This window comes from Protopterus annectens, chromosome 8.part0 (genome assembly GCF_019279795.1).
Source record: "Protopterus annectens isolate FY-2018-M chromosome 8.part0, PAN1.0, whole genome shotgun sequence".
Classification (NCBI taxonomy): domain Eukaryota; kingdom Metazoa; phylum Chordata; order Ceratodontiformes; family Protopteridae; genus Protopterus; species Protopterus annectens.
In genome coordinates, this window is record NC_056741.1 from 1,667,934,162 (window position 1) to 1,667,951,786 (window position 17,625).

The 17,625-nt window shown below is 37.7% G+C and overlaps 1 protein-coding gene across 4 annotated transcripts in view; it reads right to left on the reverse strand.

The window, feature by feature from the left end:
- The window catches only part of ROBO4 (roundabout guidance receptor 4), a 1,497,877-nt gene that overhangs the window by 1,131,531 nt on the left and 348,721 nt on the right, over positions 1-17,625 (reverse strand). For 3 of the 4 annotated variants that reach the window (XM_044081194.1, XM_044081193.1, XM_044081195.1), the window contains exon 2: positions 1,026-1,349. The exons of the other annotated variant lie outside the window; for it this stretch is intronic. In XM_044081194.1, coding sequence (XP_043937129.1) covers positions 1,026-1,349 — 324 coding nt within the window. The remainder of the gene's footprint in view (positions 1-1,025; positions 1,350-17,625) is intronic. 4 annotated transcript variants of the gene reach the window in all.

Below are 17,625 nucleotides of genomic sequence, written 5' to 3' on the forward strand. Positions count from 1 at the left end.
GTTTTGCTTTCAGTCTGTGATTCATTGTCTTAATGGACTGTACTTTGTAAGGAAATCTCTTGCTCTGATGTTTGATATGATAGTGTTGCTGAGATTTACATGAAAGTACAGTTATCAGTCCAAGCTTGCATTCTGATCCTTGGTTCTGACTAATTGATATATGCGGGTGTTTAGCCCAAGCCTGCATTCTCATCCCTGGCTCTGACTAAATGGTTAATGTGATATTTAGGCCAAGCCTGCATTCTGATCCTTGGCTCTGACTAACTGGTGAGTGCAGTATTTAGCCAATGCTGCTCCTTCTGACATTCCTATGGTTTCCATCAGGGCGACTACTTCAGTAGAGAAGGAAATACTCTTACTCATCCCCACAGAAAAACAAATCCACAAACGTTCTTCTATTCATTCTTCCACTGTCCATCCACATGGCATTCATGTAACTGCTTGAAGTGAAATAATGTTACTGCAGGTAGTCTTCTGTAGAATCTTGATGATGCAATAATGATGGTCAGCACCCTTGCTCAGCAATGTTTAGGGTAATGAAGATAGACAGGTACTTGCCATGTGTCTAAGTACAACCATGTGGTATAACATGACCTTGTAGTAGTGATAAAGACATGGAGGACATTTTCAGCATGCTAGTTGTATCCATTTTAATCAGTAGCATCTGCACTTGTGGAGCATTGATTAGATAATGTTTTGAATTGCAAGAATGGCTTCATCTATTCTAGTGATCGTGGACAATAGATGTGGTACAAGTTTGCCACGTATACTGGTAGTTGTGCACAATGAAGTGTTATGACGGGCATCTATTCTGGTGGTTGTGGACAATGGACACAGTATAGGAGATCTTTTATAGGAGCAGAGTACTTCAAACTGGTTCACAGATAGGCATCAACATATTAAGTAATTATAGTTAAAAAGACTCATACCTGTCACAGTCAGTGTAAGCTAAGAAATGGTGTCAGTTGCTGTTAAAACAAAAGCAATGCTGCATTATTCTTTACCCCTGTAAGAAATTTCCCTACCTTCAATGTAGAGTGAAGCATTTTTGCTAACTGCAATCCCTAGCTGGTTCCGTGCTACACAGTAATAAACTCCCTCATCAGAGCTACCTTTACGGAGGTTAAGCGAAAGGAAGAAGAGCGACCAGTCAGGAAGCAGCATGCGATGAAGGTTAGTATCAGCTCTGTTAGTCTGCACATGTTCACCATTGTGATACCATTCAATCAGAGGTTCAGGCTTTCCCTCAGCCCGGCAGCGCAGTGTAACCGGATGATTCCGTGGCACTGCCGAGTCTGATGGGTGGTCTATGATCCGAGGTGGAAATTCATCCAAATGGGTCTTAAACCCTGAAAATAAAACAGAACATATTTATATAAAAATATTGCATTATTTTCATACAAGGGAAATAATACAGTGTTAAAAACGTCAGTCAAGCATTTGAATGTAGCTAGAAAATAAGGGACTTTGATGTGTGTTTTACAGTCATTTTACTTCACTGTTGACTTCATTTTGATGCTTTGTTTACTTCTTCATCACCAGATATAGCATCTTTTCTGCCTCTTTCCCTCTTACTTTTCAACAATTGCCCAGGCCATTCTGTCTCACGTACTTATTTATCCTCAGACAAGGCAAGCTCATCTATTAGACTTCAGTAGCAATCCTGACAACTGCAAAAAAAATTAAAAAAAAAAAACTGTCTTCCATTTTGATAAAGTAGAGAAACAGCACACAAAGTCTGATGCAGGCTTACAACTACCAAACAGTGTCTTTCCATGACACCTTTCAGGGGTTCTGAATCAATATGAATAACTTAGGCATGGATTAAACAATCCACACCAGCATATAATGACATAGCTGTACCCATCCCATTCCATTTCTGGCAGTTATCTCCATTTATCATCTAATTAATGTAATAAGAAAATAGTGCCCTCTGTTGTAAAAGTATAAAACAAAAAGAAAGAAGAAACAGCAAATGGTTTATGAGGACTTAAAATTACAAACTCTAAGAAAGCTAAGGTGCTATAAAAGACTTGGTCAAGCTATACCTATCGGCCATTTCTGAGTTCATGGATGTTCCTGATTCTTCCTGATATTGTTATTCTGGCCCTCATAAAATGTGTGGCTTTGTGAAATAAAAGGAACAAATTATTACACAAATTACAGCTATAAAAATATTTTTTCCTTAAAAATACTTGAAGTAATTCATTTGTCTTTTGTCATTTTTCTGAAACAATATCAGCACTTGAAAAAAGTCATTGATTTGGAGTTTTTGTCCTTGACTATTTTTGTTTTACCCCTGATTCTTGAGTTAAGTGGGTAGTGGTGCTCAGTCTACATTTCAGAATCTTGTATTCCTACTCCAATCTCGTTAGCTGATGCTAAAGACAACAACCCTGTAGCTTCTCTGCTGAAACTAATCTTTGAAATTAAATTATGACTTTGCCTGCAATGTCAGATCCAGGCTCCTTTTCTTAATGGAGCATAGCAACTACCTGGTGGGGCATGAAGAAAATGTTAAAGAAAAAAAGCACAAAAAATGTAGAATGCATGATACACGATAACAACTCATCCATAATCCACTGCTAAAAATAAAACAACTCCCTACAAAAAAACAACAAATGTCATAGTCTTGACAATGTTCCCAATACAAAATATTGTTAATTTGTCATGCTCAAGGATTATGGCTTGGATGAAGTGTTGGTATGCTAAGTCAGGGGTACAGTTACAAATATAACAGAGATGGAAAAATGTCATGTGAAAAGATATTTGTAACTCTCTAGAAAAATAAAAAATACATTAACCTAAATTACAGAACAGAAAGTCAGACATATTTTGTTCCATGCTGCATTATAAGGAAAACATTTTAAATAAATGCATTATATCACTGTTGTTAAAAAAAGAACATAAACTGGTGAATAGCAAAGTAGTTTAAATGTCTGTTCATAGTTGCTTGAATTAGAGGCAAGAGTGGATTACAATGATAGCTCTGACACCTCAGGAAGTATGTAAGAGGGACTGTCAGCACTTGGTCCAAAAACTGGAGATATTAAAACATGCTTCGAGATCACAAGTCAGAGTAATTCAAGTGAAAAAATGAAAATTAAAATAAGTTCCAGAAGCTGTGCAAGATGTCTGTGACTACTGCCATTCTGTTTACATGAAAGTTAAAAAAAAAAAAAAAAAGATTATTTATGTCTAGCATAACTCAGATAAAGTAGACTTGAAGTGAATTTTGGGGAAAAAAAACTCCAAGATCACTTTACACGGGTAGGAGCAATGAGATATAATAACTAGAACCGCTTAATGATTCTGATATATTAAAACAGTGAGAGTACAAAGATATCATGTTTTTTACCATATCCAATTCTTCAATTATTACAGACTCTCAGGAGAAACAATTAAAGTTGCAAAAGTCTAAGGTCTCAGATAGACAAGCCAAGCAACACCCCACTCCTCCAAAAATGAAAAAAAGCACAATCAATGCAAGTCATCATCAAGCAATCAAGTGGCTTGCAACATCATGAATACCATACCATCCATAACATCAGCAAGCAAAAGTAAGAAACTACAGACATAGTCAACCTTACATCTTCAAAATGTAGACCACTACACTATCTTGCACAATATGGAGCAGATGGGAAAAACTTGAGACATGTACTAACAACTAGGAATGAATCTCATACCATGGTTAAGCTGTGGACTTTTTACGTAAAAACTTTCATTGAAACCCCAAGTCTCTCTTTGCTTTCCAGAATTTTCACTTGGTTATGACATAAAATTTTCCTTTTACATTATCTATAAGGTAAACAAATATATACAGTACTTTTATATATATTGTTTTTACCACACACCCAATTCTTCAAACATTAATGACTTGAGTGTAAGTTGAACAAGTCCAGGATCCCGCTGACACACATGCGCACAAATAATCAAATTATTCTCATATTCTTTCTTAGCTTCACTGCTTACAAATTATCAGTGCTGAAAAACTTAACCCTTTATCAGCATCTAATTTATTGTTACTTCATTCAATCCCCTAGCTAATATTTTGATCTTTAACCACACACCCACTGGTTACAGCCATTTCTATCACTGTACAACTTGGATACTTGCTTGCAGTTAAGTGAATGAACACATTCAGAAATAATTGCAGAGAAAGTCATCACAACTTGCTGATGTCAGAACCATACAGTGCAAATCCCCTCCTCACTCACCTTCTTAGCTCAAGAAGAATCAGAAATAAGGAACAAAATCAGGAACAGCCTTTACATATTTCTCTGACACATGTAGACAGCTGATAGAAAAAAAAGCTTTGCATTATCAAGTATTTTCCGAAAGATACATCTGAAACTCATATTCCTGTCATTTAGTGACTGCAATCTTAGCAATTTGTAGTGGTACAGCGGTTAGCATTGCCTCCTCACAGCAAGAGGCTCTCCGGTTCCATTCTTGGCTGAAGTGCTTTCTGTGTGGAGTCCGCATGTCATCCCTGTGGTCATGTGGGTTTCTTCCGGGTCCTCCGGTTTCCTCTCACATTCCAAAGACATGCTGCAGATGGATTTGACACTCTAAACTGGCACAGTGTGTGCATGTGTGTGTGCCTTCTGTGAAAGATTGAGAGCCGGGCTGGAAACTTGACACTGTAAAACTCCATTGCCAATTGTTTTGCGGACCATTGTTCCACTGTGGCAACCCCTAATGGGAAAAGCCAAAAGGAGAAGAATAATCTTAACAGTTTACCACAAGCCATATACTTTATAAGGAGCAGACAAAAATAGATCTCAGTTTTGGAAGGGGTGTAAGTGAGTAGATACAACAGGGGAGACAATAACAGTAAGGCTGTAAATGAGTAGATACAACAGTGGGGACAATAACAGCAAGGCTGTAAGGGAGTAGATACAACACCAGGAACAACAGTAAGGGTGTAAGTGAGTACATAAAGATTGGGAACAATAACACTAAGGGTGTAAAGGAGTAGAAACAATAGGGGGACAATAACAGTAAGGGTGTAAGTGAGTAGATTCCACCGTGGAGACAACAACAGTAAGGGTCAGCATCAATCTGCATTTTCTGAACATTTGAAAAGAAAAACTTATGAAACTCTAATAGCTGGCAAACCTGATTGTCTATAAAGCTTAGTGATTTATCAGAAAATGAGGAGAAAAAGTGAAGGTCTGGCAGTTAGTGCAGAGAATAAAGTCTCAGAACTCTTAGTGTGCTGCTTGCCATACTCAAGGATATACGTTTTGATTCTTTCTAACTCCATTTGTCTATTGTGTGATTTTATGTACGTCACTTATCCAGGCACTCCCCTTTGGATGTCCTTTTATCTGGATTAAAATACAGAAAAACAAAATGATAAGGCAGAAGTGTGAGGCTAAATACCAAGCACATTTTTTGAACAATAAGTGCAGGGCAAGATCATGGTCAAATGAGGCCCTACAAAGATTAATGGACAAGATAGCCCTCCCCAAAGCCATACCAATAAGCCTTTACTTTACTTTGCTTTCTCTCCCCAGTTATCATAGAACACTGTTGAAATCTGTTAGTCTTCATATTATTTTCTTTAATTTTGCAGTGATCACAGAGAATTGGATTCAATTTAAAATGTATAAAAAATTTTACAGCAAAAACACTGACACATTTAACACTATCACATTGAAAGCAGACAGCATAAGCAAAAATAAATGTGTCTACCTTTGAAACTCACACATTGAAAAATGTATCTGGCAAGCCTTTAAACTACAATAAATGTACAGGCATTCATAGTCAAATAGCATATAGTAAATCACTAATTAGGAGCTATCTGAAGGTGGCAGGAATTCAACAAACAAATATGTAATGACTGTGTGAAAAGCTTGGGACAGTATTGGAAACATTTCTTTTCCTGGGTAGCCTAGGAGCACTGTTTGGTAAAATAACTTGATCAGACTCACACTAGACAAACAAAGGCTGAGGGAATCAAACGCTGCACTACGCGCAGTAGCCCATTAACTGCTCTTAGTCGTAACACATCTGCACAAATATCACAAAATGTTGTGATCCAGCATAGTGCATTTCACACCCTTGTGGCAATAAATGTTGAATTAACAATGCACTCATAGTTAATATTTTAAAATTAGTCCTAAGACCATGTTATACAGTTAGTTCACAGCTAAATATGCACACTATCAACAGTCAACAAAACAAGGAAACCATTACTTTTCACCTGTGGCAAGGCCAAAAGGGTATGGACTAGAGTTAGTATGTTGTTATCTTGCCTTCTGTGAAAGTATGGAGAGAATTTCATTAAGAGTTTACTTCTTAGGGATGGGCAGAATAACTGCTTAGTATTTTAAAAGTAAAAGGGGATACAAGGAGTGTGGAATGAGATGTGACTGAAAGCTATTTGGCCTTTAGCAGGGTAAGACAGGAATAAATATTTCAAATCCATCCAAATGTAAAGCTAGTTTCTTGATAATCACTCCATGCAGGGATACAAGCCTTCCAGACACCTTTTTTCAGCACTATTTCTGTCATTTCTAGCCAACTTTCCATTGATAACCACTGACCATTTTGCTCAAACTACACAAACAAGGGTTTCATAGTTAAGATGACCGCATTCTTGAAGGAACTGACTTTTAGAAACTTGGTACCTACTGCAGTGACCATGCACATACAGTCACTATGCCAAATGTTCACTGAAGTCTTAAACGTAGCCAGTGTTTTGATTCTAAGAGGTTGCAGAAATGTATCAGATAACAACTTTGTCCTCTATAATACTTTTGCTGCTTGAGATCTTAAACATAAGTGAAGTATTCCTAGTAATTTCTTTTGGAATTAAGTGTTTGAAGAAGAGAGGGGTGACTATTCCTGGGCACAAACATGTAGGGGGCACAAAATCAGTTAACCTATTATTTATATAATAAAGCAAAAATAAAATAAAGCTTTACTCATTTTCCAGTTTTTCACTTTACTTTCATTTTAACATTACAGTAAACCAATGCCTTCTCCCTGACTCCCAAACAAAAAATCTTCTCATCTTTGTTTTACATAGGGCACATGCCTGAAACACCTCCATAACCAAGCCTGTTCTTTCTGATTGGTATGGCTACCTAGATTTATTTTGCTCTGAAGGTGGTCTGATGTGACAGATGAGTTTCTTATTTCTTTCACCTTAATTATAATTTTTGATTAAAATAAATACATCTTCATTATATGATATTGTGTCCTGGGCTGCAGATTTGGCAATATTTGTTGTACATTGATTAAACTAGCATGGCAATTTTGTTTTTCCTTCTGTTGTCTCAATTTAATATTAAGTAGTAAAGAATTAAGATAGCGATACTAAATTCATTTTCTGAATGTGCTTAAGAAATAACAGTAAGGGTGTATGTCAGTAGAGACAACAGTGGGGACAATAACAGTAGGGGGTCTAAGAAGGTAGATACAGCAATGGAGATAATAACAGTATGTGTATAAGTGAGTAGATACAATAGTGGAGACTGCAACAGTAAGAGTATAAGTGAGTATTTACATCACCAGGAAAATAGATGTAAGGGCGTGAGACAGTAGATACAAAAGAGGGGACAATAACATTAAGGGCATAAGAGAGTAGATACAACACTGGCAACACTAACAGTAATTGTGTAAGGGAGTAGATAAAACAGTTGGGACAATAACAGCAAGGATGGAAATGAGTAGATATAACAGTGAGACAGTAAGACTAAGGGCGTAAGTGAGTAGATACAACAGTGGAAACAATAACAGTAAGGTTGTATGTAAATAAATACAACACTGGAAACAACAATAAGGGTGTGAGTAGATACAAAAGTGGAGGCAATAAAAGTAAGAGTATAAGTGATTAGATACAGCAGTGAGACAATAACAGTAATGGTATAAGTGAGTAGATAAAACAGAGGGACAATAATACGGATGTTAGTGAGTACATACACAGTGGGAGAATAAAAGTATGGGTGTAAATGAGTAGATGCAGTGGTGTGGACAATAACAGTAAAGGTATAAGTGAGTAGATACAACACTGTGAACAATAACAGTAAGGGTGTAAGTGAATAGATATAACAGTGGGGACAATAACAGTGGGGGTGTAAGTGAGTAAATGCAACACTGGAACAATAACATGTTGTAAGTGAGTAGATACAGCAGTGGGAACAATAACAGAAAGGGTGTAAGAGAGTGGATACAACTGTGGCAACAATAAAATTAAGAGTGTAAGAGAGAAGTTACAACAGTGGGGACAGTAACAGTATGGGTGTACATGAGTAGGTACAACAGTGGGGACAATAACAGGGTGTAAGTTAGTAGATTCTACAGTGTGGACAATAACAGTAAGGGTATAAGTGAGTAGATACAGTGGTGGGGACAATAAATACAAGGGTATAAGTGAGTAGATACAAAAGTGGGAGCAATAAAATTAATGGTGTGAGTAGGTACAACAGTTGGAACAATAATAGTAAGGATGTAAAAGAGTAATTGCTACAGTGGGAACAATAATGGTATGGGTGCAAGTGAGTAAATATAACAGGGGGACAACAACAGTAAGGGGTAAGTGTGCAGGTACTAAAGTGGGGACAATAACAGTGAAGGTATAAGTGAGTCAATTTAGTGATGGGGTGTCAGAAGATATAAGACTGGGAAAAATAACAGTAAGGGCATAAATGAGTAGGCACATCAGTAGTAACAATAACAGTAAGAGTATAAGTGAGGAGATACAACAGTGGGAGCAATAACAGTAAGGGTGTAAGTGAATTGATACAGTAGTGGGGACAATAACAGGATTTAAGTGAGTAAATACAGGTGTAGTGACAATATCCTTAAGGGTGTAATTGAGTAGATACAACAGAGGGGACCATAACCGTAAGAGACTAAGTGAGTAGATAGAACACTGGGAACAATAACAGTAAGCATGTGAGTGAGTAGATACAACAGTTAGACAATAACAACAAGGGTGTAAGTGAGTAGATACAGCAGTGAGGTCAATAACAGTGTGGATATAAAAGAGTAAATACAACAGTAGGAACAATAACACTAAGGGTTTAAGTGAGTAGATACAACAGAGGAGATAACAGTGAGGGTGTAAGAAAGTTAGATACAAGAGTGGGGACAATAACTGTAAGAGTAGAAATAAGTAGACACAACAATGGGGACAATAATAGTAAGTGTGTGAGTATATATAAAAGTGCAGAAAATAGTATGGGTTAGAAGAGTAGATACAGCAATAGGAACAATAACAATAAGGGTGTGAGTAGATATAACAGTTGGAAGAATAACAGTAAGGGTGTAAAAGAGTAAATACTACAATGGAAGCAAAATGGTAGGGGTACAAGTGGGTACACACAACATTGGGGACAATAACAGTAAGGGTGTAAGTGAGTAGATACACTTGTTGGAACAATAACAGTAAGGGTGTGAGTAGATACGGCAGTAGAAACAATAATAGTAAGGGTGTAAGCGAGTGGATACAACAATGGGGACAAAAACAGTAAGGGTATAAGTGAGTAGATACAGCTGTGAGGACAATAACAGTAAAGGTGCAAATCAGTAGATATAAGACCTAGAACAATAACACTAAGGGTCTAAGTGAGCAGTTATCCTAGTGGGAGCAACAATTTTAAGGATATAAGTGAGGATATACAACAGTAGGAGCAATAAAATAACAATAAGTACATACGTTCGTTGATACAACAGTAGGAACAATAACACTAAGGGTTTAAGTGAGTAGATACAACAATGAGAATAATAAGATTGAGGATGTAAGAGAGTAGATATAACAGTAGGGACAATAACAGTAATGGTGTAAATGCATAGACACAACAGTAATGGCAATAACAGTAAGGGAGTAAGTGAGTAGATATAAAAGTGGGGACGATAACAGTACGGGTATGTGAGTAGATACAATAATGGGAATGACAACAGTAAGGTTGAAGTAAGTAGATACAACAATGGGAATAATAGCAGTATGGGTGAGTAGATACAACAGGGGGAGCCAAACAGTAAAGGTCTAAGTGAGTAATTGCAATACTGGGGCAAACTAAGGGCTAAGTGAGTAGATACTGTGCTGGGAAGAATAACAGTAAGTGAGTGAGCAGATACAACAGTGGAGACAATAACAGTAAGGGTCTATGTCAGAAGATACAAGAGTAGGAACAGAAAGAGTAAGGTTGTAAGTGAGTAGATACTGCACATGAACAATGACAGTTAGGGTGTAAGTGAGTAGATAGAACACTGGGAACAATAACAGTAAATGTGTGATTAGATCCAACAGTGAGGACAAAAAACAGTAAGGTAAAAGTGAGTAGGTACAACAGTGGGGACAATAGCAGTAATGACATAAGTGAGTAGATACACAGTGGGGACAATAACAGTTAGGAGTTAAGTAAGTAGAAACAGCATTTTGGACAATAAATGTAAGGGTGTAAATGAGTAGAAACAACACCAGGAACAATAAGAGTAAGGGTGTATGTGAGTAGATGCAACAGTGGGGATAATAACTATAAAGATGTAAGTGAGTAGCTACAACACTGGGGAGAATAATAGTAAGGGTGTGAGTAGATACAACAGTGGGGACAACAGCAGTTAGTAGATATAAAAGTGTGTACAATAACAGTATGGGTAATAATGAGTAGATACAACACTGGGAACAATAACAGTAAGGGTGCTAGTTAATAAACATAACAGTGTGGAGAATAACAGTAAGGGTGTAAGTGAGTAGATACTGTAGTGGGGACAATAAGGATAATGGTGTATATAAGTAGATAAAGCAGTGGAAACAATAAAGGTAATGGCATAACTGAGTAGATACAAAACTGGGAACAATAACAATAATGGTGCAAGTGAGTAGATGCAGTGGTGAAAACAATAACAGTAAGGGTGTGAGTAGATATAAGACTGGGAACAATAGTAGTAATGGTGTAAGTAAATGGATACAACAGTGGGGACAATAACAGATAGATTGTAAGTGAGTAGGTACAACAGTGGGAAGAATAATGGTAAGAGTATAAGTGAGTAGATGCAGAGGTGGGGACAATAACTGTGAATGTGTGAGTATGTAAAAAGTGGAAACAATGACAGTAAGGGTATAAGTGAGTAGCTACAACAGTGGCAGCAATAACAGTAACAGTGTGAGTGAGTCAATACAATATTGAAGACCATAAGAGTAAGGATTTAAATTGTGTACAGCTGTGGAGACAATCTCAGTAAGGTGGTAAATGAGCAGATACAACAGTAAAGACAATGTCAGTAAGGGTGTAAGTGACTAGATACAACAGTGAGTACAGTAACAGTAAGGATATAAGTGAGTAGATACAAGAGTGAGGACAATAACAGTAAGGGTGAACATGAATAGATACAACAATGGGAACAACAACAGTAAGGGTGTAAAAGAGTAGATGCTACACTGGGAACAATAAAAGTATGGGTGCAAGTGAGTAGATACAACAGTGGGAACAATAGCACTAAGGGTGTAAGTTAGTCGATACAATATGAAGGGCCATTAACAATAAGGATTTAAGTGACTAGATACAGCTGTGGATACAATCTCAGTAAGTGTGTAATTGAGTAGATACATCAGTGAGGAAAATAAGAACATGGGTATAATTGAGTAGATACTACAGTAGGAACAATATAATTAAAGATGTACCTGAGTAGATAAAACAGTGGGAATTATAAGAGTGATGGTGTAAGAAAGTACGTACAACAGTGGGGAAAACAACAACAGTAAGGGTGTAAATGAGTAGACACAAAAGTGGTGACAGTAACATTATGGATGTAAGTATGTATAAAAGTCAGGACCACAACAGTATGGGTTTAAGTGAGAAGATGCAACACTACGAACAATAACAGTAAGGGTGTAAGTGAGTTGATACAACAGTGGGGAACATAACTCTAAGGTACAAGTGAGTAAAATCAATAGTGGGGACAATAACAATAAGGGTGTAAGTGAGTAGATACTTTGGTTCGATTCTCGGCTGGAGTGCCTTCTGTGTGGAGTCTACATGTCCTCCCTGCATTTGTGTGGGTTTCCTACGGTTGCTCTGGTTTGCTCCCATGCTATAAAGACATGCATCTGGAGTGTTTCTTCCCGGGCTGCTTGTGAAAATTGGCTTCTTTCCAAGTCAGACTTTCAGAGTTAACAAATGTTAAATAAATAAATAAATAAAAATAACACTAAGGGTGTATGTGAGTGCATACAACAGTGGGAACAATGACAGTAAGGGTATATGGGAGGAGATACAACCATGGGAATAATGACAGTAAGGGCATATGTGAGTAGATATAACACTGAGAACACTATCAGTAAGGGTGTAACAGAGTAGATACTACAGTGAGAACAGTAACAGTATGGGTACAACTGAGTAGGTACAACAGTGGGGATAACAACAGTAAGGGTATAAGTAAGTAGATGCAACAGTGGGGACAATAACAATATAAGTGTATATGAGCAGATACAACAGTACTGCGGTGGTGGTGCTGTGGTAGCATTGTCGCCTCACAGTAAGACGTTGTCCTGTTCGATTCTCAGCTAGAGCGTCTTCTGTGTGGAGACATGCATGACTGGGCGTTCCTTCATTGAAGGTTGTGCGTCAGGGCTTGCAACTCAGCACATAAAAATCTACTGCCAATCATTAGCGGACCAGAGTTCCACTGTGGCAACCCCTAAACGGGAAAAAGCTGAAAGAAACAACATGAGCAGATACAACAGTGGGAACAATAATGGTAAGGGTGTAAATGAGTAAATAAAACAGTGGGGTCAATAACAGTAAGGTTGTAAATGAGTAGATATAACAGTAAAAGCACCAACAGTAAGGATGTGAAAGAGTAGATATTACACTGGGAACAAGAGCACCATGGGTGTTAAGTGAGTCACTACAACAGTGCGACAATAACAGGGTAAATGTGAATATATACAATAGTGGGGAGAATAACAGTAAGGGTGTAAGTGAGCAGATACAACAGTGGGAATAATACAAGTAAGGGCATAAGTGAGAATATACAATGGTGGGGACAATAACAGTAAGGGTGCATGTCAGTGGATACAACAGTGAGAACATTAACAGTAAGTGTATAAGTGTGAGTAGATACAGTAGTGCGAATGCTATCAGTAAGGTTGATATAATAACACTAAGGGTGTATCTGAGTGCATACAACAGTGGAAGCAATGACAGTAAGGGTATATGTGAGGAGATACAACCACGGGAACAATGACAGTAAGGGCATATGTGAGTAGCTATAACAGTGGGAACACTATCAATAAGGCTGTAACAGAGTAGATACTACAGTGGGAACAGTAACAGTATGGGTGCAAGTGAGTACATAAAACAGTGGGAACAATAACAGTATGGTGTAATTGAGTAGATACAACAGTGGGAACAGTAACAGTAAGGGTGTAATTGGGTAGTTTCAACACTGGGAACAATAATAGCAAGGGTGTAAAAGAGTAGATACTACACTTGGAACAATAGCAGCATGGGTGCAATTAAGTAGGTAAAACAGTGGTAACAATAACAGTAAGGGGTAAGTGAGTAGATACAGCACTGGGGAACTTAACTGTAAGGTATAAGTGAGTAAAATCAGTGGTGGGGACAATAGCAATAAGGGTGTAAGTGAGTAGATACAATACCGGAAACAATAACAGTAGAGGTGTAAGTGAGTAGGTACACCAGTGGGAACAATAACAGTAAAGGTTAGTGTGAGTAGATACAATAGTGGGAGCAATAACGATAAGAATGTGAATAGATACAATACTTGTGACAATAACAGTAAGGGAGTTAGTGAGCAGATACAACAGTAGTGATGATAACAGTAAGGATTTAACTGAGTAGACAAAGCAGTGGAGACAATATGAATAAGGGTGTAAATGGAATAGGTGCAACAATTAGGACAATAACAGTAAGGTAAGTGAGTAGATATAAATGTGGGGGCAATAACAGTATGGGTATAATTGAGTAGATAAAACAATGGAACAATGACAGTAAGGGTGTAAATGAGTAGATGCAACAGTGGGAACAATAACACTAACAGTGTAGAAGAGCAGATACTACACTGGGAACAATAACAGTACTGGTGCAACTGAATAGATACAATGGTGGGAAAAATAACAGTAAGTGCACAAGTGTGTAGATAGAACAGTGGCAGCAATACAATAGTGGTGTGTGTGTGTGTGTGTGTGTGTGTGTGTGTGTGTGTGTGTGTGTGTGTAGATGGAAAAGTGCCAGCAATAAAATAGTGGTGTATGTGAGTAGATACAGTATTGTGGACAATAAAAGTAAGGATGTAATGGACTAGACACAGATTTGGGAGAATAACCATAAGGATACAGCTGTGGAGACAATTTCAATAATGGTGTAAGTGAGTAGATACAACAGTTGGGACAATAATAATATGGGTGGGTATGAATAGATACCATAGTGAGGACAATAAAATTAAGGGTTTAAGTAAGAATATACAACAGTGGGGGCAACACAGTGGATGGAACAGTGGTGGAGTGGTAGCATTGTTGCCTCACAGCAAGAAGATCTCTGGTTCAATTCTCAGCTGGAGTGCCTTCTGTGTAGAGTCTGCAGGTCCTCCCTGCATTCATGTGGGTTTCCTATGGTTGCTCCGGTTTACTCCCATGTTATAGACTCGCATCTGGAGCATTTCTCCCTGAGCCTCCCCTGAAAATTGGCTTCTTTCCAAGTCAGAATTTCCCGGTTAACAAATGTTAAATAAATAAATAAAAATAACACTAAGGGTGTATGTGAGTGCATACAACAGTGGGAACAATGACAGTAAGGTATATGTGAATAGAAACAACCATATGAACTATGACAGTAAGGGCATATGTGAGTAGATACAACAGTGGGAACACTATCAGTAAGGGTGTAACAGAGTAGATACTACAGTGGGAACAATAACAGTATGGGTGCAACTGAGTAGGTACAACAGAGGGGATAATAACGGTAAGGGTATAAGTAAGTAGATACATCAGTGGGGACAATAACAATTTAAGTGTATATGAACAGATACAACAGTGGGGACAATAACAGTAAGAGTGTAAGTGAGTAGATAAAACAGTGGGATCAGTAACTGTAAGGTTGTGAGTAGATATAACAGTAAGAACACCAACAGTAAGGATGTGAAAGAATAGATATTACACTGGGAACTAGAGCACCATGGGTGTAAGTGAGTCACTACAACAGTGCGACAATAACAGGGTGAATGTGGATATATACAACAGTGGGGAGAATAACAGTAAGGGTCTAAGTGAGTACATACAGCAATGGGAACAATAACAGTAAGGGTGTAAGTGAGAAGATACAACAATGGGAACAATAACAGTAAGGGTTTAAGTGAGAAGATACAATAATGAGAACAATAACAGTAAGGGTGTAAGTGAGTAGATATAAAGCGGTACAATAACAGTGAGGGGTAAAAGAATAAATACTTCACTGGGAAGAAAAACAGGGTGCAACTGAGTAGATGCAAGAGTGGGATCTATAAAAATAAGGGTGTATTGATTAAAAACAATATTGGGAATAAAAAGAGTAAGGGTGTAAGTGAGTAGATACAACAGTAGGGAGAATAAAAGTAAGAATGTAGGTGAGAATATGCAACAATGAGGACAATAACAGTAAGGGTGTATGTGAAATGCTAAAACAGTGGTAACAATAACAGTAATGGTATACATAAGTATATACAACAGTGGAAACTCTATCAGTAAGGGTGTAACAAAGCAGATACTATACTAGGAACAATAACAGTATGGGTGCAAGTGAGTAGATACAACAGTGTGAACAATAACAGGGTGTAACTGAGTAGATATAACAGTGGGAATAGTAACAGTAAGGGTGTAATTGGGTAGATTCAACAGTGGGAACAATAATAGCAAAGGTATAAAAGAGTAGATACTACACTTGGAACAACAACAGCATGGGTGCAAGTATGTGGGTAAAACAGTGGTGACAATAACAAGAGTGTAAGGTACAAGTGAGTAAAATCAATGTTGGGAACAATAACAATAAGGGTGTATGTGAGTAGATACAAGACTGGAAACAATAACAGTAAGGGTGCAAGTGAGTAGATACAAGACCGGAAACAATAACAGTAAGGGTGTAAGTGAGTAGGTACACCAATGGGAACAATAACAGTAAAGGTTAGTGTGAGTAGATACAATAGTGGGAGCAATAACGATAAGAATGTGAGTAGATACAAAACTGGGGACAATGACAGTAAGCATGTTAGTGAGTAGATACAACAGTGGTGATGATAACAGTAAGGATTTAATTGAGTGATAAAGCTGTGGAGACAATACAGATAAGGGTGTAAATGGAATAGATACAGCAGAGGGGACAATAACAGTAAGATAAGTGAGTAGATATAAAAGTGGGGATAATAGCAGTATGGGTATAAGTGAGTAGATAAAACACTGGAACAATGACAATAAAGGTGTAAGAGAGTAGCTGCAACAGTGGGAACAACAGCTCTAAGGGTGTAGAAGAGTAGGTACTACACAGGGAACAATAGCAATAATGGTACAAGTGAGTAGATACAATGGTGGGAACAATAACAGTAAGGGTATAAGTGAGCACATAGAACAGAGGAAGCAATAAAAATAATGGTGAAATTGAGTAGATACAATATTGTAGACAATAATAAGGGTGTAAGGGACTTGACACAGCACTGAAGAGAATAACAGTAAGGATTTAAGAGAATACACTAGTAAGGATGTAACTGAGTATATACAATAGTGGGGACAATATCAGTGAGAGTGTAAGTGACAAGGTACAACAGTAGGTACAATAACAATAAGGGTGCAAGTGAGTAGGTACAACAGTAGGTACAATAACAATAAGGCTGCAAGTGAGTAGATACAACATGGGGACAATAATAATATGGGTGTATATACATAGATACAACAGTGGGGACAAGAAAGGTAAGGGTGTAAGTGAGTAGATACAACAGTGGGGAAAATAACAGTAAGGGTGTAAGTGAGCAGGTACAACAGTGGGGACAATAAGTGTAAGAATATAAGTGATAGATACAGTGGTGGTGGTAATAATAAGGGTGTAAGTGAGTGGATATAAGACTGGGAGCAATAACAGTAAGGGTGTAAGAGAGTAGATACAACAGTGGGAACAATAACATTAAAGATGTAAAAGAGTAGATACTACACTGGGAACAATAGCAGCATGGGTGCAAGTGATTTGATACAGCTGTGGGGACAAGAAAAGTAAGGGTGTAAGTGAGTAGCTACAACAGTGGGGACAATAAGAGTACTGGTGTACATAAGTAGGTACAACGGTGGGGACAATAAGTGTGAGGGTATAAGTGAGTAGATACAGTGGTGGTGATAACAAGGGTGTTATTGAGTAGATACAAGGCTGGGAACAATAATATTAAGGCTGTAAGTGAGTAGGTATTACAGTGGGAACAATAACAGTAAGGTATAGGTGAGTAGATACCACAGTGGTTGCAATAACAATAAGGTTGTAAGGGAGTAGATACAATATTGGGGACAATAACAGTAAGGGTGTTAGTGAATAGATGCAACAGTGGTGATGACAGCATAAAGAAAATATAACTGATAGATAAAGCTGTGGAGACAATATCACTCAGGGTGTAACTGGAATAAATACATCAGTG